General features: G+C 46.2%; 1 protein-coding gene across 1 annotated transcript in view; it reads right to left on the reverse strand.

The window, feature by feature from the left end:
* Positions 1-19,915: 19,915 nt before the first annotated feature.
* Dbx (homeobox protein Dbx) overlaps positions 19,916-27,995 on the reverse strand; it is a 104,163-nt gene continuing 96,083 nt past the window's right edge. The window contains exon 5 of the mRNA XM_089565185.1: positions 19,916-22,518. Coding sequence (XP_089421311.1) covers positions 22,207-22,518 — 312 coding nt within the window. The 3' untranslated portion in view covers positions 19,916-22,206. The remainder of the gene's footprint in view (positions 22,519-27,995) is intronic.

Consider the following 27,995-nt stretch of genomic DNA (forward strand, 5'->3'; position numbering starts at 1 on the left):
GCACGAAGTTTGAAATTCCCCACGAAATTTCCTGATTGGTCGACAGAGGTCACATGAACATGTGACGTCGTCACAACCTGTCTACCGGTTTGGGAGCAAACTGTCCACCGCTGCCAAATTCAATGCGGTCGCCCCCTGTCCGCCATGGTGCTGCGCATGAGGCTTACCGGAGCTTGGGAAGAACGACCTGGGTTTCACAAGCACCGTCGGTGCGGTGGCTGTGCTTGAGATTTATTAGACACACATTAAACATTAGAGAAAATTTGACTAGATACTATCGCAATTTTCTTCTTTATGAATGTGGTTAAGAATGCCCCAAGGTTTTTCTCTGTTGTTGCCTGCAGTTAATGCCCCTGCAATTTGCGCATGACTTGTGCAGCGATTGCTTGTAAACGTAGAGCTTCTGAAGGTGAGCTGTCCGAACCATGTGCACAGCTTTACTTGGCTACTTCAGGGCTGCGACGGATACGCGCAAGCCACAGGAGGCGCCATACGCATGCTCGATGGTTTGGCCCAGAGTTAGTGCAGCAGTCGCCATATCTGGACCTGATTCTGGACATGTGTAAAGCTACCTAAAAATCGTTATTAACAGGCAGTTACACTTTAAACAGAAATAAGCCTCTATATGAGGGGGTAAAAATGGGGTTAACTTCCTCTAGCGCACTGTCTTTTAGAGGCCGGCTACCAAGTTCCGGAGTAGATTTCGATAACTACACGGGACACTTACTAGTGGCAACGGAGGTATATTCCTACTGCAAAGCATAGTAACTTGATGCAGTTAGCGATGGGAGGAGGCTTTAAAACGCGACACCAGAGGTCCTGAGGTTAGCAAATAAGGTTGAAACCTCGGTTAAAATCTTCCTTACTGCTTTAGAACTTCGCGTGTTTTGAAGATGAAATTTCTTTCCGTTGCAAACCAAAGTATTCATTATTTTTAGTGACGGGAATCCACTCCAGTAGCGAGAATCTACCCACCCCTTAAAGGAGGTCCGCTAGAGGACAGCGTACTCCCATTTTTCTCCGTTCGTGTTTAGCCTGAAGGCTTGGAATTTTCGGTGGTCTATAATTATATCTGGGTGCACAAATTCGGTGACAAACACAGAGAAAAAAATGCGCTAGGGCGTAGTTAAACCTAGTAGACGTGCGAAAGAATGAGTTTGGCCTGATTAGCTCATGGGTTTGCTTTGCTGTGTCGTCGCCACGTATGGCGACGATAGTAGTGAAGGGTGGTGTATTGGGACCTGGGAAGCGCCGGCGACGAAGTCTCTTGCACAAGTAATCGATGAAGCAAAGTGGCGAGAGATAGGGTCACAAGGAGCTCTTCTCCAGCACGCGCGTCAGCCGGCCGCATCAAGAACTTCGTCGTCGTTGGCGTAGGCACATGATCATCCTCACTGCAGTTGTTTTAGTTGATGAAGACGACGGTGTGCGATACACAGCATGAGAGTGTGTTTCAGTTTAACAAGAGGCGTGATTGGCTGCGGCGGTAGCATAGTTATCTAGATAGCTCATGTACACAAAGTACATAAAACATCGCGTCATTTTAATAAATACTATGTTGAACAGAAAAAAAAAAAAAGCGGTGGTAGCATACCGCTCTGGTGCAGAGGCCAGCAAACTTCTCTGTTTGCGCCGGCGTAGGTTCGAATTCCAGTCGCGGCAGTATCTACTTTATTTATTTATTTATGATTTGGTCAGCGTCACCCTCAGTGTCAAACTTCACACAAACTCGGCGAGCCGGTTCGACCTCGTGAAGTAGTGCTTTAGCACTGAAAAGGAGAGAGGGGCACAAGCAGGGAGAGGGAAAAGGGGGAGAGCAACGCGCTGCAGTATGGCTTGGAGCGATGACCAAGAAGTGGTTTCGAGAGACGGTAGGTGTGAGGGCGCAGCGTCTTTAAATTGCCTTAATATCGTCTCCAATGGATGCCAGTACTGCAGAGTTTAGGTTTATTAATGCGCAGGAGCTCCGACAGGTGACAGCAGCGGGCTGCAGCACGTTATCTACAGAAGTAGCAAAGCAATCGGTTGGGTGCAGACGCTGTGAATTACCAACGTCAGGAAGGGGCATTATAGTTGATCTCAACGTTTTTTATTCTCACGAGCATATATCGGTGTTGTAACCGGATGAGGGCTGGAATTAAATGAAAAAAAAAAAACAGCGCCTGTCCTGCATTTGTGCAGGACCGGTTTTGCAATTTCGCACAGTTCTAGCTTCGTGCGCTTCACCGGTTCATTCCTGTCCTAGTTTTTTTTACTCTTTTTTCCTTTATCTCCAGTGCACACAATAAAGAGGAAAACTGAAATCAAATAATGAATGTGCTCACCTGCAACAGATGCTCTTGGCAATAAGAAGCCGTATAAACAGCGCATATAAGCTTGCAATATGCAAGCAGAACTCATCAGCAGATGAGTGCTAGGCATGCGCGCGAATACACGCTGGGCTTTTTTACACGAAGAAAGCGAAGAGAAGAAAGGAAGGCGAAAAGGATAGATAGATTAGTCAAGAAAGATAAAGCTCAATTTTCGACTGCACGCCAGGTGCGCTGGGAGCGATGGAGAGGGTGAAGAAAGACAGACAACGAGGAAAAAGGAAGTGGATGAAGATATGCAAGAGCGGACTCGGCCCTTGCAAATTGAATCAGGACGCGGAGACACGCAAAGGTACACGGTTTCGGAGCTTATGAAAGCAAGGACTCAGCCGCCAAGAGCGAAATGGAAACGTTGAAAGAGTGGCATTAGCTCATATTTCACCCCGGAGGATTAAATTACGCTGCATGGGCCCCTGTCGGCGATTTTCACTCTTCCATCCCCTTCCTCTCTTTTCGCCTCCATTTTTTTTTCTGCTAAGGTGCCTTTTTCTTTTTTTCTTTGCTTCTTCTCTTCATTCGTTCTTCAGGTAACCCAACGTCCTCCTCTTACGCCCCGACTCCATTACTTCTTTCTATTTTTTTTCCTGGCAGCTGCTGACTGCCTATGCCCCGCCTTCGCCTTCTTAAGCACCGGCAGTTGCGCAGCAGTTCTACTTGGAATATTTATGTCGACTCCGCACCACGGGAGAAAAAGGACATTCAGACCCCCTAAGAGAGCGAAAACCGGTTTGAATGCAGTCGAGCGTGTGCTAAACGGGCGACTTGTGGTGACTTATGGCGGGTAACGTGCTTCCCTTACTGCCGGCTTCGTTTTTACTTTTTTTTCTCGCTTCGTTTCTCATTTTCGAGCTGCCTCTTTTCAAGGCTTCAGTTTCGCCGTTCCTCAGAGTCTACCTTATGCCGTAAAAGATTGACTTTCCCTCAACGACGTGTAAAGACGTAGGAAACGAGACGCGCAAGTGGGACGCGAGGGCTTTTGATTCCACGCATATTTTAACGGCGCTTTTCCGTAGCAGCCGTGCCGGTTCGACGAAAGTCAAAGAATAGAGTTAAAAACAGGGGAAAAAAAGTTTGAAATGATGCGGAGCGTTAAGTTGCGTCTCTTTCGGCTCGCCTTACAAGTCGGAAGCTTTTAGAAGGCATTATATAACTGAGACGCTTCAGTTTGAAGTGGGCCGAGGCATCTGAGAGTGCAACATATTGCGTTTTCAGTATGCAATGAAGATTTGTTTGGTTTGGTTCATAGGGTTTAACGTCCCAAAGCGACTCAGGCTATGAGAGACGCCGTAGTGAAGGGCTCCGGAAATTTCGACCACCTGGGGTTCTTTAACGTGCACTGACATCGCGCAGTACACGGGCCTCTAGAATTTCTCCTTCAAAGAAATTCTAGCCGCCGCGGCCGGGATCGAACCCGCGTCTTTTGGGTCAGCAGCTGAGCACCATAACCACTGAGCCACCGCGGCGGCGTATGTAATGAAGAATGTTGCTGACACGTTTGGGCGGCAATGAAAAGCAAGGTAAATGTAATAAGTTGATATGAACGCAACAAAGTTCGATTAGATGAAAAGAAATCTGGTGCACGATACCAACGAGGCGGCCGAAAGGCTGAGATATGTGCTTTATGTCCAAAATTTGAGGTTTCATTTTTGGTGGAGTGAGAAGAACTTGAAACAGCGCTGAGCACGAATATAAAAAAATGATATCTACTGATGCTATCACATCGTATCGATGGTTAATGAATGCGTAAAAGCTGTGCCGTGGCCCTCTCTAACATACAGCTGTTGTCGAATGCACAGAACTACTTTCTCATCATTTCGAAAAGAGGTTAAAACGGGAGTCATACAGGGAGCTTAAGTAAAAATGAGTTAGCTGGATGCAAATGACCGAGGCTATGGGCTTGACGGAGGAAGACAAATACTTGGGAGTAAGGTCGGTATGATGACATGCAAGCTTGCCGGGCCATTCGAGCAGGATGCTCAAGTGCGTTCAGACCGGAATGAAACGCGAACACACGTAAGATGCACTTTTATACTTGGCAGCGAGATATTTCTTTGCAACTAGCTTACGAATATGTTCTTCGCTAGACCTTTTACCCAGAAGCATGAATTAGGCTAGTTGTATACTGCAGTTGAAAGTGCGGAGGTAAAATATTTTTTGTTCACTGGCGCTGTTCGCATTTCATTCCGGCCTGATTGTACGTAGCTTTGTTGCTTATGGCAATGGGGCAGAAGTTTTAGCTCGACTTGTTGCTAGGCTGCTACTGGGATATGCAGTAGCAGGGAAAGCCAGAAGCGGGCCACTATTTGCTTGTATGAAAGAAATATAATAGGGAACATCTTAAGGGAAAGCCAAGCCAAAGATGTACACTCCCAAGGTGTGCAGTGCATTCGGAAGGCTAACTTCTTGTTTTTTCTCAGTAATCTTTCCCTGCACGAAAAAAATCCTTTCAACCATTTTCAAGCCTGTGAAGAAGTTCGAATAAAAATCAGTCTCGTGTACAAAGTGTTTTATTGCATACTGATTTTACCTGAACCCCTGAACTTCGTGTTTTTGCTGTATAATGAATATAAAATAACTGAATGGAATGGCAAAGCCGTCAACACAAGTGGGCGGCCGCGTTGCCTCTCTGGTGCTAGGTCCGTCCGAACAAAATGAGAAGAAAATGACGACGTTGAAAAGGAGTTTTACATAGGACACCTGTTTAAAGCCTATATTAGGCTTATTGTCTCCCTTTTATTTCAGTCGCTTTAACGAAATCAGCTCGACAATTGCAGTTGTTGGGATGTCAAGATTATTTCTTCCAACCACAAAAAATTTCCACGTAATAAATGTAATACTATGTAATGCTGATTGCTATTTGATAACAGAAATGAAAACACAGGGTCTGATTTCCTGCCACGTCTAATGAGTGCATTAAAAATGACTTGCTAGAGCTTTTCTTGGAGAGAAAAATTCCGCGCCAGGAATAATGAGTATATCGAGACACATGATGGGGCTTTATTTAGTAACTTCCTAAGCTTTGAACATTATTTAATCTAAAATGCAAGTATGTCACTTTTCCTTACTTTCAGCATGTCCCGGGGAATCTGATTATAATCATAACCACAAAAATGACACATAACCGCTCTGGCTATTAGAAACGGTAAGCTATTTGCACGGGCCTTAAGTTTATTCGCTTATTCAAGCACTGGGCACTGTCACACTATTCAGCGAACAAACTGCTTCACTCCTTTTATGGCTAAACAATCAAGGGTGATATATTACAGGTACTGCTGGTGTCATTACCCGCTGCTCAGCATGACCAATAGTGGTGATGATGAAGACGTGGCATTTGCCTGTGCCGATTATCAAGGGCGAAAATATTAAAATTAGAATAAACCCGCGGCGATGGCTTAGCGGTATTGAAGTTTGGCTGTGAATCCCAAGGTCGCGGGTTCGATGCCGGCCGCGGCGGCCGTATTTCTATGGAAGCGATATACACAAACGCTCGTATGTTGTGCGATGTCAGCGCCCGTTAACGAACACCAGGTGGTCTAAACTAATCCTGAGTCCTCTACCCTAATGGCTTGAGCCATTTCCGGACGTTGAAACCTCACAATCCTCAATTCACACACACACAAAAAATCAAATTAGAATAGGATTCACTATTTACTACGGCACAGAGTACGCGCTGTTCGTGCATATTTCTTTCGTCGCCATTATCCGTCCAGGAAAACACAAGGAGGCTTCTCCACTACAAGGGTCGTTGTGCAAAGAAGCAGCCTTTACAAATCACTGGGAATAACGTTTTGTCGCTGCTTGTACTGCCTCGTGCACCTCGAGTGACAAGCGTCAGAATAAGAACGTTTGTGCCCAACCCCATTTTAGTAACAACTAAGGACTCACAATGAAAGCTAAAAGGTAAAGTAATTAAACACTCCCACAACTTCACCACAGGACGCATAAAGCCGTGCCTTATGCCAGTGATGTTAAACATGGTAGGGGGCCTAACGAGTGAATTAAATGGCGACAGCGGCAACGCGTGAAGAAAAAAAAAACAAATAAAAAAATAAAATGCGACGAAAAAAAAAACCACGCATGCGCCGCCTGCACTAAACGCCCAACCCGCAGAAAAACTGTCGCACTATAGAAGCGGGCAGACGCACTTGGCTCGTTAAAATATAGTAACCTTGCCTAAGCCACCGGCCACACGCGGCACCGCTAAATGAGGAGTCCGGGAGGGACAATCTCTTCTTCAAAAGAGGAAAGAAGAAGAAGAAGAAGGGAGCAGGAGGAAAAAGGGAGAGGGAGGCGCTCGGTTTGGCGAGATGAGAATAACGAGGGCGTTTTCAGAAAGAGAGCGCTCGCAACCGGCGCGCAGAGGCGAACGGCGGCGGATCGTCCTTTTAGAGCGGGCCATTAGGAAGCGATCAGCGGGAGCACTGCGCTCGACGTCCGGGCTTCCCGATAATTGGCGGAGAGGGCAGATGCGCGGAGGAGGAGAGAGAAGAAGTGCTCTGAAGAGGAGGAGTGAGGAAGGAAGGGCGAGGAAGAGAGAAAGCGCGGTCCACCGTCCCCCTCCTTTCCTATTGTTATTAAAACGGCTTAAATAGTCTCCGTCGCCGTCACGCGGGCCATCGCAGAGGCAGTGCGACCGTTTGAATGCTGCCGACTCGCAACCTCACTGCTTTCATCAGCTCCGCGCCTCGGGCAGCGTTTGCGTATAAAACTCCTCGCTTCTTTCCTTGCTTTTTTTTCCTTTTAAAAGCTGGCTGTCTCCTTGCTTGTTATTTATTTATCGCTGTGATTTTTTTTCTTAGTTCAATAGAGAAAAGGATTTTTTTCTTTCACGTGTTTAAGAGAGGTCGATGCATTGTTATGAAATGAGCTTGTTGAGATTCACACAGAATACTCGAGGTCATTATTAAATTGAAAAGGCGCGCAGCGTCCAGAAGCATTATTACATTTTAAGAGTATACTCTATGGCAGGTCCGTTAGAAATAGTTTAAATTTATTTGGCGGGCAATGTTAATTCGCTTAGAGCAAAAGCAAAACAAAGGTCTTATCTTCGTTTCTTTGTTCTTATTCTTCTATTCTGTTAATTTTTTTGTCTGTTACAGAACCACTCCGTTTAAAGAAGTCAATTACGATGGCTGAATTAAGCATTTGTACGCCGCCGTATTTACTTCCAATGTTTGTCTTTTTTTGTTTTTGCTGTATTGGCTGTTTTCTTCTCACTTGTACTTTATTCTTTCTCGCTTGGGCGTGTTTATTGAAAGCTCACTGTTCCCGTCAGCTGTATGGAGTTAATTTGTCCACGCCATTTTTTTTTTTTTTGTGAAGTGTGGTTTTTCTAAGGCTGCAGGTAAGCGAACGACGAATTAACCTGTATGTTATTCCCGCAAGTTCAATTGGAAATTGCAGTGCAAAAACCAAGGTACTTTTTACACAGCCACTGCACGTTGTGTAGTTAACGGCAAATATGCTTCGCAACGCTGCTTAAGAGTAAATCCGGACAGCAGGTTCTGCATAATGAAAAGAGTCTTATTAGTTATTGCATTCATCCTTCTGTTGACTTTCTTTGTTGCTGACAGTGACGACAACGAATTTCTATTTGTTACAATACCCAAGGTTTCCGTAAAACGTCAAACGGAATATTAAGAGAACTGGATAACTGAATTGGAGATGCATTGAGTTTCGGGCCATTAGTGTGGAGAAACAGGTGAATAATAGCAGTGGTCGAGGTAGAACATCGTGATTTCAATGGATACGGCCACAGAAGTAGTCTCAGTAATAGTAGCAGTTTTACTGATATTAATAATCATCGTATGGGGTGTTGATATAGTGATAACTGTCATACCTTTCTGTACAGTACTTACCCCGTGGCGGTAACAGAAGCCCTTACACGCAGTGGTAACAGATAGTAATGAATTATAGAAGCGGCAGAAGTAGTTGTAGCAGTCGGTGCAGCGGTGTAGCATAGTAGTACGAGTAGGAGTAGTAAAGTACAATAATAATAGTGACGGGGGCACTAGCTATATGTAGCACGGTACTTTTAGGAGTACAACAGTCGCACTAACAGCAGTAGTGAGCTCTAATAGGAACAGTAGTTAAAGCAGTAGCCCTAAAAGCAACCGCAGTACCAGAAGCGTGAGCTTTACTGAATGCAGTTTTAGTAGTAGCTGTTTCAGTCGTAGCACTCGTAGCCATAGGATTAGCAGTAGTAGTAGTAATAACTGCAGTAGTACAGAAAACTGGGCTAGTTTGTGCAGTTGCATGCCGACAAAACTGTTCAGAGCTGACAGAGGCCAACAGCAAGGAGACGGAAGTGGATTGCGCGAGTGCTGCCTATTTCCGTCTTCATTTCGTGCGCGTCTGTTAGCGTAGTACAGTTTTATAGAATTTATTCGTAGCTGTGTTGGTAATAGTAGCAGAGGAAGCGCAAGCAGTGGTCATTGTGGTACCTCCAGCAGTGCTGATACGGCATTCGCCGCTTGCCTACTAGCACCGAATAGAGAAGCGGGCAGCGTACGCCAACAAAGCATCGGAACCGCTTGTGGTATAAAGCCCCGAAGCACAGAGCAGCTCGCAGGCAAATCGCACCTGCTCCTTGAATGCGTTCCCATAACAATTACTGAGCCGTTGAAAGCTTGAAGGAGAGGGACGAACACAAGAGACATTAGTGAATTTCCGTCGCCCCATTCCAAACGGAGCATGCTAGTAGGGCTCACTCAGCTAAACGACGAAATGTGCTGAACAAGCAATGTAAAAAACCCTGGACTGCCGCTCCGTGAGTGCGAACCGCGCGCATCTCTTGGACGGCGCGCGTTGCTCTCGATGTACACGTGCACTCCGGGACTCGCACCGCGCTCGCGCGCACGTTTGCGGTGTGAGGGGGCGGTGCGTGCATAGGGGGAGCTCTTCTTCCCTTTGATCGCGCGCGCTCGCGTCGGTTCTCGTGTTCTCGGTACCCTCGCCAGCGGCGGCTGTGTTTGGGACAGGGCGAGGCAGAGCCGGCGGGACCGGGGAGGTCCTGCCGGTTACAGCTGTCGGATAATTGAAAGCAATCAAACCGGGATCCTGCCACTGGCGGGGGAAGGGTGCCTCGCGAGAGGGGTGCACGGGCAGTCCCCACTTGGCAGTGATGGGAGAGGGAGGACGAGGGGGAAAAGATCGAACAGTTCCTTTCCAAGCACCGGGGTCCTCCGCGCCGTTGCGGAACTAAAGTCGCTGCTCCCGCAGCCTGTTTTTTGCACAGCCCAGATTGTTTTTCCCCGCCCCTGCCTCCCATTTCTTTTTTGCCCTCGCAGACTTTCTATGTAGGGCTTGCTTTGATTTGTACCAGAAGTAGGAGGTAAAAAAAAGTAGAAGCCGCGGGGTGGTTCGCTCCTGATTTGCGTGTTTGATTCCGCTTGGCGGTGCGCCGGCGTCGCTCTCGTTTGCGCGCGAGAGTCGCGGCGTAGCGACGCGCGCGACCAGTGTTGCGAAAAGCCGATGGCTTTTTGCGCAGCTTGTTAGCGGCAAATTGGAAAGAGACAGTGTACTGGCGTTGGGGGAGATGTCTGCGGAGGTGGGGTTGCCCCGACAGTGGCAGCCGGAGGAAGTACGCACGCACAGACGATGCTCGTGTCAGCGCCTGCTGTGCAGCGAAGAATCGCACCGCTGGTTCGTTTCGCGCATGGCTTATTTATCTTTGGTTCTCGCGCTCTCGAAGTCATGGCAGCAGCATTGCTTTAACCTCGTCAAGAAAAGAGAGCGCATTCAAATGTAAAGTGCACTTAACTCCTCCTAATTCACTCAGCGCAGCGTAGGCGGCTGTTATATGGATGAATACGACAGTAGGTGCTATTTCGTGGTTGTACTCCCTTTCGATGGTTGATTTTTTGTGCATTAAATGAGGCCTTCTCTAATTTTTGTCAACCATAGAAATCAATCGATCGATCGATCGATCAATCAATCAATCAATCAATCAATCAATCAATCAATCAATCAATCAATCAATCAATCAATCAATCAATCAATCAATCAATCAATCAATCAATCAATCAATCAATCAATCAATCAATCAATCAATCAATCAATCAATCAATCAATCAATCAATCAATCAATCAATCAATCAATCAATCAATCAATCAATAAATAAATCAATCAATCAATCATGCCGCATTCGCGCACCACTGCTGTCATCGAATTATGAAAAATTAAGCAGTGGCCAAGAACTTTCGCTACTTCCGTAGCATTTGTGAACAGCGCTCACCTTCTTTTAGTTGCATTGTTTGATTGCGAAAAGTATGGCGCGCTTTGTCCTATACCAGTGAATAGTAACGCGTTTAAGCTGTCATTGTTGACTGTCTTAAGAAGCGAGAAGAGCTTCAGCGAAGCTCTACTCCCGCTTCTAGGTGAGAAAGCCTAAAGCTTGAATTGGACGTTCTTTGGCATGTTCTTATAGACCTGTTTTATCAAATTTTCTTTGCCTTTAAGCCAGTGGCATGCGCGCTGACTAAACAAACAGTTTGTGACTGCCAGATAACCAAATATATAGCCAACTGCCAAGTGCCTGAGCCGCGAACCTTTACAGCAATGCGCTTGGGTGCTTTTAGCACACGGACTGATCGAATTTTTTTGAAGGTCTCAATTTTTCTTGCGCTCACCCTTTTCTCTCAATCGCACATGCTTGTAGTATAAATGCTACGACGTATTCATTTTAAAGCTTTTGTTTACCTTTTTTAAAAGCTGATGTTCCACTGAAACCTGTATAAGGGCTTAGTCATCACTTGTCTTAATTCTGGTTCGCTGCTTCTTGCCTACGGGAACATACACGTGCCTCTTCTCGGTTGGTAAAAGTGTCTCTTTAGGGCTTTGTTATTGAACACAAGCTTAGCCTCCTTAGATGACCTTGCACAACTACTTTTTTTTTCTTTTTACTCACTCAATACGCTTTCTTTCGCGTATGGACAGTTGCGATGAATGAGCTGCTCAGTAGCGGTATCGCGTATGCAACCTATGAGAAAACGATGGGAAGCCAAAAAGGGGAAGAAAATAGACTGAATATACGCGCACATGCGAGTCAGAGAAAATTGTGGCAACATAGAAAGAGTCTTAAAAAGTAGTTTTGAGAACGTTAAGCCGGCGTCGCATTTTGTAACGATTCATTTCCCCCTTAATCATTTTGCCCTCTTATTATCTGCACCTGCCGCCTCTGACGTCAGGGTTAATAGCCAGCAAACCAAATCGTTTGCTGGCTGCGATGTCAAAGGTACGGCTGACAAATATGCCAAGAAAATGAATAAAATGAATCACGCAAACAGTCATTTCACAGGTAGCTCCTGGCGTTTCATTTACTATTTACTCCGTGGCTGCATTTGGCTGCGGCCGCCGCACATAAACTCAATGTGCGACAACACAGCTGATAGTGCAGCACAAAATAACCTCTTTAGTGCATCTTCTCGAGGAGACAGGAGCTGTTGGAAACGTCGGCGGTCCGCCAAACTACTCTTGTCCGAAGGAAAAACCCCCAACAAGCGCCCTGTAGGGACGCCTCTCCTCGCCTAGCTGATTGGCAGAGGTGCCAACCAAAGGAGCCCTTCTTGTTACTTTTGTTTAATTGAATAATTAGAACGTATTAGACGACCTATTCGCCAAATTGCCTTACGCGCCTTCAGATACTGCTCTGTTACACGGTGAATCCGCTTCGCTACAATGGAGTCCGCGTGCCCAAGAATCTGCGTCCCCAACTTTTTGCGGTTTTGACAGTGATGTGAATCGGGTTGCGTTGAGACCGGGACCCAGGCTCTGCTCCGAAGGAACACGTATTCCAAGGCCTCTTCTTAGCGGGAAGGAAGAACAAGAGGTTTCACATCTACGTTATGTACGAGAGGTTACATAGGCATATAGCGTGGACGGTCGCTCCCTAACATGGACAGAGCTCCACATCGCGAGACCACACGGGTCCACACCACACGAGTCCACCCATCACGGGTCCACCCACCACGGGTCCACCCCCACGGGTCCACCCACCAATAATCCGACACAGGCCGCTCGGAGCCGGTCCCTAGCGTCCCTAGAATTCCCTAAGTCGATGGCAGCGCGGACAAATGTTGCCTGTCGACACCACGCCGCTGCGTTCAGTAGAGGACGGTTCGTACTTTTCGTGAGCATGTACAGCGAATTACTCCATTCCGGCTTCTGTATCAGGCCTGGTCACAACAACAGGAAGTCTTCGGGTAGAAGGATTAATTTGGATTTGTTTTTTAGTACTGCATGCCGTCGCTGTTACTATTGACTACCAGTTCTTATAGCAAAGGCTTCATTATTCGAGAGAGCCCATGGTCTGAGAAGCTGTCCAAATTATTTTTTTCCCGACAGCGGCACAAACACGATCATTGAGTAATTTTAAGAATGAATTTATTAGCTCACTCTTTTGCCGCAAGGAACAAAATTTTTCCTCACTAACTCTCAAACTCTGTACAACAGAAAAAGAAACGATTTGAGATATTGCTATCAATGTCTGAAAATGCACGCCATGGTTAATTTTATGTTCTGAATGACTACAATTACCTTTCGTGATTCTACAAACGCAACCATGAGGGAGGTTGATGGTTGAGTCAAACTCTCGCTAAGTCAGAAATACAAAAAAAAAGAAATCGAAAAAACAAACAACATAGAGCGGTTGCGTAAAAATGTCTCGAGTTCTTCGTCTTAGAATGCCTGCAGTGACGGCTAGACCATTCAATCACGGGTATTCGAAGTGTTTGCATGCTTCTTTATGAGCTGAACCACCGTTTCTACACCGTTTTTAACTGCGACCACTGAAGTTTTGCTCAACAAAAGTAATAAGGTGAGCTCTTGCCTTTTAAATGAAGGAACAGTGAGAGCTTGTGCCTTATACGGAGGGGCACATCGAGTGGAAGAGTTATTTTCTGCTATACGGCGGAAAAGAGAAAAACAACATACGGAGCTTCGCTTTTGTGACAGCTTTAATATGATATCGCCAGAGGTGTATATCAATTCGCACGCCACGGCGTCCAGACGCAACCAACGACGTCGCTCGCTGGAGCAGATTTGAAAAGGCTCCTCAGGGAAGAAAAATGGGCAGAAGTGAATTCGTTTCAGAGAAAGGATAATAAAGGCACACGTACTGGAACACAGGCTCCGGCACCAGTTCGATATAAGATCGCGCAAGGAAAAATGAAAAAAGGAAAAGGAATATATTAAAAGCAAGGGGAGAAAGTGTGAATACCCTTCATTTTTTAACATCCGAGAAAAAAAAGTGCACTGCCATATTACTGTTTACGGCTGCGCGTCTGAGTGCCCTGGAGCGAAGCCGCTTTTTCTGACGTGCGCGACGATAGGTCTGCGTGAAGTGAGGCGTTCGATTTAAAAGCCCTATTCTGTGCAGTCTAAATTGTGTTCCTTGCGTTTGTACTTATTTTTCTCGGAAAGAGTCCTCGGAGAGAAAGAGACTGCGGTTCTCTCGCGTCTCTCTCATCTCGCTTCGTGTCAGGTGCGCTTGACTCGAGCTGTGGCATTCAAGCCACACAACCGCCCCCGAATCAAGAGGGTTTCGACATTTCCTCTCTTTCTGTATTGGGCGCTTACGCAATCGACAGCATGTGCTTCTTTTCGAGCACCACTGAAGCCCCACGAAGCATAGTGGGCTGCGTCGCAAAACTGCCGTCGAGATTTGCGTACATATGCGACAATATGAAACTCTACTACCAAAACTTGCATTGTATAACGGGGTGTGTGCATAATGGGGAGGGACAGTGTCGCGCGCTTTACCTCTCCTTCGCAGCGCCAGTGCCTCTTTTTGCTTTGCAATGCCCGTCAGATATAGAGAAGAAAGACAGACGCCAGTAGAGTGGGACCCTGTTTGGTTGATGTGGCAGAGCAAGAAGACGAGACCTTGGGAGACGACACGCACCCAGAACGCCGAACATGACACACAGCCGTGAGGTACCTTTCGGTCCTGTCTTTTAATACTTGAGCATAAGAAACCCCACATCAGAAAAATCTTTCCGTCCGTCTCGAGTCTCACGTGGTAGCTGGCAAAGTGGAGAGAGTAAAATCCTCCTCTGGACTTTCAGAGGAGAAGGGGCGGTAAAGGGAAGACGAAGAGAGGGTGTGAAGTGACGGGTGGGGTAGAGTAGAGAGGGGGTGCGGCGTGTTACGCACTGATTGACGGACTTCATCACGCCACCCGCTCGCACGGTCCGAACCAATCAGCGGCAGCGGCTGCTCTGTCCGAGGGGAGCACTTATGCTAGCGCATACTCTGCCCCGTTAGTTGCATTGATCGTCTGCACTTCCTTTCGGGCCGTTTCGACATAGACAAGCGAGGAAAATTGTCTACACTCGATAGTACAGCGGCCAGCCGCCAGGCTGCGCCACCGTAACAGGGAACGAAAACTCTCGATGGGACCCTACTATCGCAGGAATTTTGGTTCTGCGTGCATATGGTCGATGCATTCTGCTTAAAACAGCTGACTCCAGCTTGCGAACAAGCGAATCCAGTATCATGATTCTCATCTAATTTATTTATTAAATGCTGAATAGGCTGGTGAAATTTCGTGTTTAATGCTGGTAGAGCCACTGGGAAAGGAATAAAAAACACGTGTTCTTTATGCATGTTGTACACGACGTGTATACTGATTTACACTAGCGCACTTCGGACGCTCGGGCTTCTCCGGTGCACAGAATCCGTCGACAGGTGCTCTTCCGTCGTTTCACTTACGGTTACGTCCATGTCAAAGCCTCCTTTCATTGCTTCTTAGATGCGACCGATGTCACGATCAGCGCAGACCGCGACTAGACGGCATGCAGAACTGTCATGCGTCTGCCTGGAGCACATGCACTTTTCGCTGCGTTTGGGATCCTATTGACACATTTGCATGTCTTCAAGTTTTTCGCGGAAAAAGCGAGAACTAACGTGGTTTTTCAACACAAAATATCGCGTTTCTTAAATCCAACACTAGCTGTACACTATTAGTACTTAAGCCCCCCCCCCCCGTGTTTTCTTCCGCGTTCCTCTATTTATCAAACCTTAACAGTCCTTTATCTTTCTACTGAGCCGCTTGCATGGATTCAAGGAAATGATTGCACTGGGCTTAAGAAAGACCCGTGCAAGGCTTTAGAAAGCACTGTCTGAGCTTCGTTCGGCAAAGCGCTGCAGAGCCGATGTATTCATGCTGCCCGTGCTCGCTTCTGATTTCGTGCACCCAGTGCTGTAGGCAAAGAGAGTGTAAAGAACACGAGATGTACCGATGACGAAGATGCGGCAGGGTGAGTGCTCGAACATGATGACAGAAACACCCCGAGAGCTGTTAATCCGATAACCACGCCTGAGCAGGACAGGCCTTGCGGAGGGAGAGCGGAAAACGCGGGAAATGAGACGCCACGTTGAGAGAGTAGGTAGTTATGCGCCGACGCTAATCCAGATCATAAAACCAGCCGCTGTAATTTTTTTTGCCCAGGAGAAGGAAGGCGCGTGCCGCTTAATTACCGACGAGTAGAATCCGGCTTGTCGTTACAGTGAGTGTCTATGCGCTGCGGAGAATGGCAGCCGGTTAAGGCCAAATAATTGTAGCTGTTGTGGCGGTGAAGGTTAGGAATTGGGTCTTTATGAATAAGAAGAAGAAAAAGAAGAAAGTTCGTTCCCAGAAAATGGGTCTCAGGTGAAAAGCTACAAGGGTAGCTTGAGAGATGCTTGAGGCCCGGTAAAGGGAGAGCAACAGAAACATAGGCACATTCAAGGCTAACTTGCATATAGAGAATGAAATTATGAACTATGGAAAACAGCAAAAAATAGGGGAAGTACTTGCGCTCATGAAACAAACAAATTAGAATGAAGACGATTATTAACGGTCAACGATCGTCAAGCAGTATGCAGGCAACGTGACTGAACCTAAAAAAAAAAACAGTGAGTACTCATTACAAAGCTCTACTCTTCCTCGAAGGAGGGAAAAGAAAGAGAATATAGAGAACGCGAAATTCTTGAAGCCTTGGAAATCGCGAGAATAGGGCCCGACAAATGTGTCAGTGAGGCGTTCATCCATTTGAACCGCAAGGAGTTGAATTTTCTCTGGTTGACGAGATGATTGCGCTTTTTTTTTTTTGGCTTTGTGTGGTTGGTGCAGATGCTCTTTGTTGTTGAAGGAAGGAGGCGTTGATGCAATAAACCAGTCTTAGTCTGTGCTCGTCCTTTATTCTTCTTCTCTCTTCTCCCATCCTTTTTGCGTAGTTATTTATTGTTCTTATTAAGTCGTACCAAATAGCCCTTCACCGCACTCTTGTAAATTTTATTTTAATTTACCCGAGTTTACGTATCCCCGAATTCAAATGTTTGTTCCTCCTTCAGTGCTGCTCAGACTTTATGTTGCGCTTTTACTTATTCTAAGCTGCTGCTATTTGTCTCACATTACCAAGTACCCGGCTCGCTACTCTTCTCGCGTCAAGGGTATCAAGGGACGAAATAGAAATAGCAGAGTGAAAGAGAAAACAACGGTCGGTGACGAGTATAAGTATGAAGTAAAGAGAGGCTCCTTTATCCCAGAGATGCAGAGAGGGCCAAGCGGGATGAAGAGAGAGAGAGAGAGTTAGAGGGAGACAGCGAGCGAGAGATGCGGCAGTGAGCGCAATATATGATGACGCCCGCGCGCACGGCGCGACAGGGCGGAAAGCATTTTCGCGGCCACCCCTAGCAGAACAAACACACACGAGAATCAAGCGTGCCCAAGCGCTTTCCTCCCACCTTCTCTCCACCCACATCTTTTTTTTTTTTTTTGCCACGCACCCGCCACGGCACCACCGATGTGGCAAGAATTCTCCTCTCTTCTTTTTCCTTTCCTGAGTACTACTTCCCTGAGTTGCTTTCGTCGTCGTCTTCCCTTTCTTTCCCCTACAGTTGTCGCGCCTTGATCCCCGCGTCCCGATTTTGTCTCTTCTCTCGGTGATTTCGATTGTTTTAGCTGTTTCCTATTCGCTCCGTTCTCCCTTTCCGGGCTGCATCTTCCCACAATGCTTGATCTTTGCATGCTTCGTACCTCCTTGGTCGTCCGAAGCGTCTTCCTCTTTTCCCGAATCTTATCATGGGACTTGTTCCCCTCTCGCTTTGATTGCTGCTTCCTGTTTGGTTTTGCGTTTCTCTCTTTCGTCTACTCCTTCGCGCCACCTACCGAGGCCCTACTTTTGTTCTTCCGTGCCCATCGAGCAGCGACAATACGCTTCTTTTTATCATCGAGAGTCTGCCCGGCGCGCGCAGCCGGCTCTGGCGGGAAGATGGGGAGACGAGGAAAAGCGACGCCGCGGGGAGGGAGCGCGCGGCTTGTTTGCGTTATGCTCGGTCGGAGACGCGCGCACGCTACGCCGGCACCTCGTCGCGGAAGGGAGTAAGGGCCGTACGAGGAAGGGTGCGAGGGACGGGAAAAGGCAAAAAAGAGAGGTAACTCCCCATAAAGGACAGAAGGAAAAAAAAGGGGGCAGAGGAGACGCCACTGGAGCTGTCGGTGACAGCTCTCCACAGCCCCCCGTTCTGACCTCCGTCTTCGTATTAACGCCTCCCCCCATTTCCTTGCTCGCATGCTTGGGGAAAGAGCACCCTCTTCCCTATCGCCGGTGTCTGCTTTCCTTATTTCCCTTTTCGCCCCTCGTGCCCTCACTTTTTTTATTTGGATGATGTGCTTCCTCGTGTGTGTTGAGAAAATTTGTTTCTCTTTTCTTCATAGCGGCTTCGTTAACTATTTCGGAGTGCTGTTTGTTTACCTCCCTTCACTTCCCGCTTTTTCTTTTGTCTATCATCTAGATATCTTTGCCTTTTCTTTTCGCGCTATATTTTTTAAAATCATTTTGTGTACGGGTTTCTTGAGGGATTCGCACCTCTCCAGTTGCCTCCCAGGGTTTGCCTTTTTTCCCCCTTAGTGCTTGCTTAATCTGTACTCTTTTTTTTTTTCTCTTCGCAGAGCTTTCATCTTCCGCCTCTTTAACCTGTCGCCTTGTCACTCGTCAGTATCTTCCAACTTCCTCTTCTGCAGTCTTCTTTTATGCACTTCTCAGTTTTTCTTTTTGTTTGGGAACATTACACGGCTGCATATTTTTTTCCGCTGAAAATGTCCGAGCCTAAGTAAGTGAAAACAAAACACCTTTCAAATTGGCGGGTTTGAAACGGCACTCTGAACTTGACTTTTCCGGGCCTTTATTTGTACCTTTGACCTGTTGTCCGTTATGTCGGAGTGCTTCTTAACGCATAATTTGATTTCTTCCTGGAGTCTCTCTGCCATTTCTGTGGCAGGCTCCATCTTTCTGCGCTTCCCCCGCTTCCTAAGTTGCAGACTGTGGCATAAATTGTGCGCCTCAGGCCTGAAACAACGATGTCCTCCATTCCTGTATTCCTGCCTGTTGTAAATGTCCCATCTGGACGTCCGTCCAAGAGCGCGTGACCAGTCTGCTGGTCCTGCTGTTGGTACTGGTTGTTGTGTTTGAGTTTGGTAAATGTTACGTATAGTTTATGCGTGAATGGCTTTAATGTTTTTGATGGTTAAGATGCTCTCGTGAGCTTCTTGCGGAGTAAATTCGAGCCAGAGCAGTTTTATTAGCAGATATTGTGCTATAAAAAACTGCAATATCGTCGTTTGAATTGGCACTAGTTCGCGGTGCTATAAGAAAAAAATATTGCGACGACTTCACAAGCATTCACAGTAACGAGACTTATTCCCGTGCATTTCAGTAACCGATGCTTTGCGATATTTATTTCGGCGTAAAACTTCAGATGGGTGGCTGTAACCATAAAAAATTAGGCTTATTTTATGATTGTACGAGGTTAATGAAATTTCACTTATTCCTTGTTCTTCTATAATAAATATTTGCGCGCGAGTATTGCCGTTTTTTTATTTTTAACGTGACGCTTCACTTTTTCACGGAACATACGTATCAGTGCACATAGCAGAGCAAGGTCGTTGCGTGCACATTGTTGAAGAGTTGTGTACCTTGGCGAATTCGACAGTGTTGGGTGTGGATTATCAATTATAGTTTGTGTATGTATCGGTGTCCTTTTCCCCTTTGTAATCAACCCAGCAGTGTATAACTTTCAAATGCATTTGTTCAGTTTTAAATTGTTTTTTTTTTCTAGTTTCAAACTACATCTCTGTGTACCCATCAGTTCAATCGTAAATATTATAAATTCTTTCTACAGTGTGCTCGTATGCGATCTGCCACCGTTGTATGCTTGTATTTATTTCATTATTTTGTAATGGCTCTTAGATGAGCCACAGGCATTTTCAAGCTATTTTCTTTAGCTTTTGGCCTGTGGCTCATCCTAAAGACTGTATGCACATTTGTAAAATAAAATAAAGTTTGATTTGAAATACGAGCTCCTCAGAAGAGTCTGCTTTCTCGCGTGGTAGCAGTAGGCAAAGTATGCCAGTGTTGCCCTGGGTATCTTTGTTCAATACCGGATTTCTTGTCGTGTAGTTTGTGTTTCGTTTATTCTAGGCGCAGAAAAGTTGCGTAAGAACGCTGCAGCCGCCTTGCATCCAGTGAGGCTTGCGGCGCTGGCGTGGAAACAGAGATAGTCATTTTAACTTTCATCATGTGTTTATTGTACAAGTCCTGCAGAGGTCATCCCTCAACACGGGAAGAACCAACTTAAAGCTGAGCCTCAGTATTGTCTCTGGGATCACCTTTGTTGATCGTTATCTGTCCACCATCGGGGTGTTTTCCACACTGTTCCTCTACGGGCTGGTCATGCAGATCCTGTCGTAGACTACACTGTCCTCGGTGATCACAATCGCATTATCGAGTTCTCGCTGATCACCTGTGTACCAAGATCCATTCTCAAGTACCGAACCCGAAATAGTTGAAGCTTCATTAATTTATGCATCCTGTGGTGTGCAATACTGGACCTTATAGGTTTTAGGGAGGTTCCCTTAATTGCAGAGGCCAGTTTTCGTTCTCGGAGCGTTTTTCTGGCTAAGTCTCCAAATGCTCACTAGGATGTAGTCACCGTGGTGCCAGTCGACTAATGTACACCTGCGGGGAAGAAAAAAATAAACAGAAGACGTAGCAGCATCTTTACTCAAACGACATGTTATACCGAAAGAAATTCAACGTTTTGGTGTTTCGATGCACAATAGCATCGCTGACGCCGCTCACGAACTAGTATTACATTCCGCTTAGTTTTTTTTTCCCCCAAGAATGGGAGCGAACACAAGGGAAAGAAGGGGGTGGATGTGGTTTTCTTTTTCTCATAGCAGCTGTAACTGTTACAAGCCCATCACATCTGGGCTATGCTGAGGCTTGAGAACACTAGAGAGTCTGCCCTTGATAGAGTCTGCCATTGATATTATCACGTATTTTACGCCGGAGCGCCTATCCATTTCTTTTGAATATCCCGAATCGCAGCCCACGACAGGCTCCTTACTCCATAAAAATGTCATTTTTCGAATTGGAAGCAAGTGAAAAGACTTTGCTTTACGCTTTTCGTGTCTGCACAACACAAGCTCGCACTTTCGACGAAGGTAACTAGTTTAAACTGCACGACATTCATGATGGTTTTCAGTGTTTGCAGCATGTATTCAAGTTCGATTGCAAACATGACCCACACATTAGATGCCGCTCTGCAGACAGACCTCAGAAAGGGAAGGCAGCTTTCATGTGAAATACATCCAATTTCTTTTCATAGTTGAGTTATTGGAGTAACGCATGGTTCCCTTTGCGGCACTTTGTTACACTAGGCGGTCTAGTCCTAAACAGTGGGCGACATAATGGGCCGGTGATCAGAGATGAAGGTTGGCTACTGTCTGATTTGCTATTCCGGGGAGTACTTGTCCGGTTTTTAGAACACCAGCGCCTTTCAAAGTCCCGTTGAAAGTGAGCCCATATTTTTCATCTTATTTTCTCAACAGGACACTGTAGACTGGTTTCACTCTCAATAATCCTGCTAGGGGCCGCTTAAACGCAGTCTCTCCCTAAGAGAACAAGTAGTGTGCACCGGTTTCGCAAAGCATTTACCCCGATCCTTCTTTCGCAAGAACACAGCGAAATCCCCGAGCTTTTGCCAGCGCGGAGGTAGGTGACTGTACACAGGGAGTTTTTTTTCTCTTTTGGTGTGGTTGATCATCCCTCATTAATGAAATCGAACAAGCGCCATTGTGCGGACATAGCCTTCCAGCATCGTGCAATCGAGGGGTAAGCCAGTACGTGTTCAGTCAGCTTCAATGAAATCGCACGTGATTACCAAAGCTACCATCGCGTCAGGCTAACAGTTTCAAAAGTTGCGCTATGGTGGCGGCCTCAAGGCCACTAGAGGCTTTAACTGGTTGTACTACCCCGAACTCCCTAGAAGAAATCTGGGAACCATCCCTCCGGTGGGGTAAATGGCGAGATGTACAGGAATATTATCGTTTCCAAGAGGTCCGTTTGCGTGGCGAACGAGACAGTCTCTTTTGGCACCGGTTTAGCGGACCTCTCTTCTGTCGAGAACTTTTAGTCCGGGAAGCAATGAAGCTGCAGCAGTTCTGAGTTCAGAATGAGTCACTTCGCACCAAAACCACGTGATTCCGATGAAAGGCATCTCCATCCGCAATGTGTGCCACGGTACACAACTCATCTTTGCAGACGTTTCTTCAAATCGCTGCAGTGTGGGTGGGGCGCTGATAACTGTGAGCCTCCTCTCCGGAGCAGCTTGCCGTCTCTGCCTTCGTGGCTAAAGTTTTAGGTCCATTCCGAGTCACGAAGAACTTGCACAACGCTTGATTTCCCGGCGATTCATAACAAGTCACTGTACACGGTCATCTTTCTGTCCAGTGGCCCTCCTGAGACGACGAGGGCACGTGAGAAGGCAGGTCTCATATTGTGGTTCGCAGGTTCAGAGGACTTTGATCTCGACGTCTTCATCACTGTCCACGTCCACTGAGCGTCTGTCGTCGTCTTCGTCTCTCGAAGCCCTCATGAGGTGCTCCGCAAGGCTGGCAGCCGCGGTGACTGGTTGGTGCGGGTGGCTGCCATGACCATTAGTGGAGCCCGTGGTGGTACCGGAGGGTGGGGAGACATCGCTCAGATCCGGGTTCGGGTTGCTCTTGGTCGGCAGCGTCTGCTCTCGGGAGCCTCCGCTTGAGAGCAGCTCGCGCTCCTTGGAGTTGCGCCATTTCATGCGCCTGTTTTGGAACCAGATCTTGACCTGCGAAAAAAAAAGAAAGGAATTGAAAGGAAGATGAGTACACTTTAAGGCCAGGGGTCACAAGTGATTCGTTTGCCACTCTGCATATATTTCACAAGGTCTGAGAGAGGTCATTCCGATGCGGAAAAATTGATTGATCGTTAAAAGAAGAATTTGGTGGTTCGTCGCAATTATTCTATGTGATATCCTGCCGCGGTGGCTCAACGGATATGGCTCTCACCAGTTGAGCCCAAGATTGCAGGATTGAATTCTATTTGCAATGGCTGCATTTTGTGGAGAGACAGAAAAACGCCGGTTTCCTGCGTGATGTACTACGCTAAAAATCTGATCTGATACTGATCTGGAGCCCTTCACTATGGTGTCATTCATAGCATATATGCGGGATCGGGACGCTGAGCCACACATACCACACACACTACATATTCTAAACGACATTCAAGATCTATTTTTTCGACAAAAGTAAAATGCCTTGTTTAGAAAGGACATATAAATCTCTTTTTGTCTTGTTTTTGCGGGGAACATTGCTAACTTTAGACTTGAATTCTTATGCTTCCTGTTCTCGATGGGCTTTTCCATAACGAGCATAAGTATCGACCTACACTGCTCAACAATGACTTTAACAGATGTGACTGCCTCCTCCCCAGCGATTTTATTAAATTTAGATGGCATGCCGTAGATGAAGTTCATTTGCTTTCTTTACAAGAAAGAAGGTGACTGGAGCAAAAAGCCGGGCGAGTAGCAGCTCGACGAGGCCCTGGCTTCAAAATTGGCAGTTGTCAGCGGGCGTCAGTTACAGTAGAATATGTTATATACAAGACAAGAAAGTAAACAAAAAATAATAAAAGCTATAGCATCTAACATAGCGCAAAATTACAAATCTCGTGAACACAGGTCACGTAACAAAATACTGTTACACACATAAAAAAGAAACGACATGCTTTTGTAATGTTGGTTTTTAACGTTGAACAACGTCCACAACAGGAACAAATTATCAGGCTATGAACAACAATAAAACAATTGGTTTCAGTGAGAACAGGCTTAGGGAAGGCTCACGAAATGGACAATATGTTGAACGCCACATCAAATGATAGTCCATCATAGAAGAGGCCTTTCTGCTCCAATTCAGCACCGATTTTCGAGGAACTTCGAATCACCCGCCTACCACAGCTATATGAAACTTTACTTCTACGGTGTTATAAATCCAGTGTTAATAAAAATAATTGCCCTGTGGTGAAGCTGTCAGGTTTACAATGCAAAGAGCCGAAATACTCTACACGAGCGACACCGAAATGGTATGCACCTAGGATGAGAACAAATTACGGCTATCAAATGCTGAGCTACACCCTCCCGCATCAATTAAACAAGGAGTCCGAATTGATGCATAGCTAATGCCAAATCTGTTATTTTGTTCGCTTGTATGCTCCTTTGTTCTTCGAAAGTGCTCTGAAGTTTGTGTACCACTGCAATGCCTCTGTGGGTTGCGTCGGCCTCGTCAAGCCTTTCACTGGCTTTTTGTCGACGCACCCAACATCGACATGATGTTAAATAAACATGATTCTGATTCTGATTCTAATTCCTTTAGTAACGATGGTAATGTGCGCTTGAAAGATGTGAGGTCGTAGTTGGCACGTCGGGTAGCACATGTCATGTTTCGGGTAAGCGCGTGTTATAAAAGTTTGTATTTTTGACAAAACCGGCTAAATTCCTGGGCGTAGCCCCGGAACCTGCACGGTGTTGAGATTCTTGCGCTATTAACAGCTCAAGGAAGAACCAATTCGTCAGTTTTCTCAGGAGACGAAATTTATTCCATATGAAAATATAACGAGAGTTTGGTACCTGTCGGTGGCGTCGGCTACTCCTTTTCCCATCGAAGAAAAAAATTTCACAAGAACTGACAACATCATTTGCAAATTGACATAGTCACAGCACCCACTCCACAACAAAATCGACAACACAATACTTAAGTTAGTAAGAGTGAATGACGGAAAATTCCTCTTCTTGTTGTTCCGCTATATGTGCGAAAGAATAGTAACTACCGCCTTTGAGCATGTGCTAATACTTCCCTGGAGCACTGAGTTGATGTTGTTCTTCGTGTTATCTGCGCATTAGATGAGTGTGAAACAGGAGAATGCGCAATTAAAGATGAGAGCCTTTTTTTTTCTCTAAATATGCAAAGAACATAAGTGGTGAACCTACCCCCTAATCACGGTATCGCTTTATTGAAGTCTAAATCCTCTCCCCACTCGAATGTTTCAATAGCGATTTATTTGCGGTATAGCAAAAAAAAAAAAAAATGAAGCACCGAGGCATCAGCTGTTCGTCATTCGTAGGTAAGTTTTGAAGGTTGAAGGTTGAAGGTTTATTTCCGCAACTGGGTGTTGCGAGGACAGCCAGGGAAAAAGCTGTATAGACAGCTTGAGAGGTCCTGGCTTCCTCTTACAGTGCAGCATTGACGGTGGCGGAGTACGACATCAAACAAAATGTAAGTAAAGTATGTTCGGTACAGAGAATGAGACATGTACGTTCAATACGTAGTACATTGTGCTTATGAAAGAAAGAAGAACTACATTAGATCAAAGAGCCTATAAAGGCAAACACAGGGAGGAGAAAATAAATGACAGCAAAATTGACAGGTGCACTCAAAGTGGTAACAGGAAGAAAAAAAACTACATGAACATTTGGGGCAATTCTTTCAGAGAAATATTGGATAGATCAAGATTCTTGTGGCAGTACAACTGGTTCAGAAGTGACGGTAAGGTATGCTGCAACATTTGCTTGCCATAGTTTGTGCGGCATTTCTTAACATTCCAAGGTTCTGCTGCTCGGGTATCATACACAGTTCTGCTTTGCTCTAGCCCAGCCAGTGTAAGTAAGGAGTCATCATTTTTCATTATGGCGAGTTTATATTTATAGCACAGCCTATAGTTATACATGGACTTCATTGCTATGACGTTGTGTCGATGGAAAAGGCTCGCCGTGTGGAAGAAATATGACACTTTACATGCAATGCGTATAATTCGTTTTTGTAACACTGTGAGTTTGTTAATATTTTCAGCTGTTGTTGTTGCCCACACCATACATCCGTAGTTGGCTATAGAAGAGAACAAAGAGTGATAAAGTAACATGTTGACTGACATAGGAAAATTAAAGCAATTGCGGCGCATGATACCAACTGTTCTGGAAAGTTTCTGAACTACGTAATTAATATGGTCATTCCATGACATATCTGCTGCAAAGTAAACGCCCAGAGTTTTCACAGACTGCACAAACTCTATTCTGGTATTGTTTAATTCAATTAGAGGTAGTTCAATGTGTTTGTGACGTGGGTGAAACATGACTGCTGCCGTTTTACTAACGTTAATTCTTAAGTGATTATCAACCGTCCAAGTATTTATTGCTTTTAAGGTTTTATTAGCTCGATTTGCAAGATCAGCAGTTGAAGTACCCGAAAAAAACAGACTAGTGTCATCTGCGTAAATTATATACTCAGCAGTGCTATCAATGCGGACAATATCATTGACATAAAGAACAAAAAGAAACGGACCCAAAATGCTCCCTTGCGGAACGCCAGAAGCTACCGCTTTCAAATGGGAGCATTCACCGGCAATAGTGACAAACTGAGACCTATGTCGCAAGTATGAGGAAATCAGCATATGGGCTATGCCTCTAATACCGTAGTGATCTAATTTTTTAAGCAGCACAGAGTGATTAACAAGGTCAAACGCCTTTGCAAAATCTAAAAATAATCCAAGTACCTTGTTTTTTGACTCAAAATGTTTTAGTATGAATTCTTTCTGAGCAAGGAGAGCTAACTCAGTCGATCTGTTTTTACGAAAGCCATTTTCACTTGTATGTTTGCGTGTGCTTTGTTCTTTGCGAACCGCATATCACAGCTGCCGGAACCAGCGTTTTAGCAGCATTTGTGAAGGCGCTGGGCGCTGTACGCACGCGCATGTGTGTGCGTACACATGCGTACAAAACGCATACATATACTTTGACTACATCACGCGTGCTGCATGTATTCTTATGCCATCGGCTCTCCCATCTTCACTCTCTTACAATGTTTGGACGCGAGCTAATCGATGTGTCGTCGACCAATTCGGTCGAGCTCGCAAACAAAGAAGTTTAGATTATTGAAAAGTTTATTACTGGGCCTTAGGTTACTCTTGGTGACGATAGAAGATGAGAAACAATTCTAGCGATAGACAAATACGAACGAATCGAGTGCACAAAAGCATTAATTCTCCCCTACCGTTCAGAGGTCACTGTTGCTAGCACGCTGAAAAGCTTGTGTCTTGTTGCATTCTAGTGCCCGCGTCCTCTCTGTGCCGCAGTGTGCAAGATCTTATATCGCAACCTTCGCCGTATCACGGTAATTCCCGCTTCCCTCTGCCCCAACGTGAAAAAGCAGGCCAGAGAAACGTTTCTTCCGTGCATTAAATTTTCCTTCCTGCATCTCTCTCTTCACTTTCTAGAAAATCACCCTGCGCATCACAACGCCCTCCAAGACTGTAGGCCCACCTACTTGGCTCTCAGATTCTAGTGAATGGCTCGCATATAGGCATGCGTGCGGAAATTTGCCGTAGCAGAAGAACACCCCAGGCACAAATGGTAGAGAGACTAAGAGAGAGAGAGAGAGAGAGAGAGAGAGAGAGAAAGGGGTGAATGGAAGCCGTTAGAAGATTAGAAAGGAGGAAGGGGAGGAGGCAAAGGCACTCAAAGCCAGGCCCCGCGGCGGCTGCAGCCGTCGTCGTCGTCATCGACGGCAGCGGCTGCGACGGCGTGTTCGCGGACCGCGCGAACTCGTTAATTAAGCGGACCTCCTTCCGAAATGAGCCTCCGCCGACGCCGTAATGCGCGCCTTTAGCGAATTAATATGTCGGAACGCGCGCTTTCTGGCGCGGAGGGGAGCAAGACGAGCCGTTCTTCCCCGACCTCTTCCTTTCCCCTCCTTCCCACGGTTTCCTTTCCGCGCCTTTGCCCTCCCGTCTCGTTGAGTGGACCTCCTCCTCTCCCTGCCCCTCCCCCCTCTTCCCATTTCCGTACATGCGAGAAACCACCCCGGCGCGCAGACGCGCAGGCGCGTTGCAAACCAGAGCCACCCGCACGCAACGCCGGTCTTCTGACGGCAATGTGGCGGCGACGGCGGCAATTAGGCACTCATCGCGGAAAATTTTTGTGTTTCGCTCTTGCCTATTTCGCTTGCCCGTTTCTAAGCTGCGCCGAAGATGCAGGTCTTGTATAGACGTGTTTCACTCTAATAGCCCACTTCTCGTTCTAATAAGAGAAGTTCGAAAAAAAAAACAATATAGAGGAGTAATTTAGAGCATTAATCGTCATCATTACCGCTGCCGTCGTCATTCTCATCGTAATCATCAGCAATGTCGCATACACTGCCAGATAAAGGCTTTTCTTGTTGGCCTCCGGTTAGCTCTGTCCACTGCAAGCCGCAGCCCATCGTATTCCCATAAAACTTC

Source organism: Amblyomma mixtum, chromosome 1, assembly GCF_055824585.1.
Source record: "Amblyomma mixtum isolate Tamu chromosome 1, ASM5582458v1, whole genome shotgun sequence".
NCBI classification, from domain to species: Eukaryota; Metazoa; Arthropoda; class Arachnida; order Ixodida; family Ixodidae; genus Amblyomma; species Amblyomma mixtum.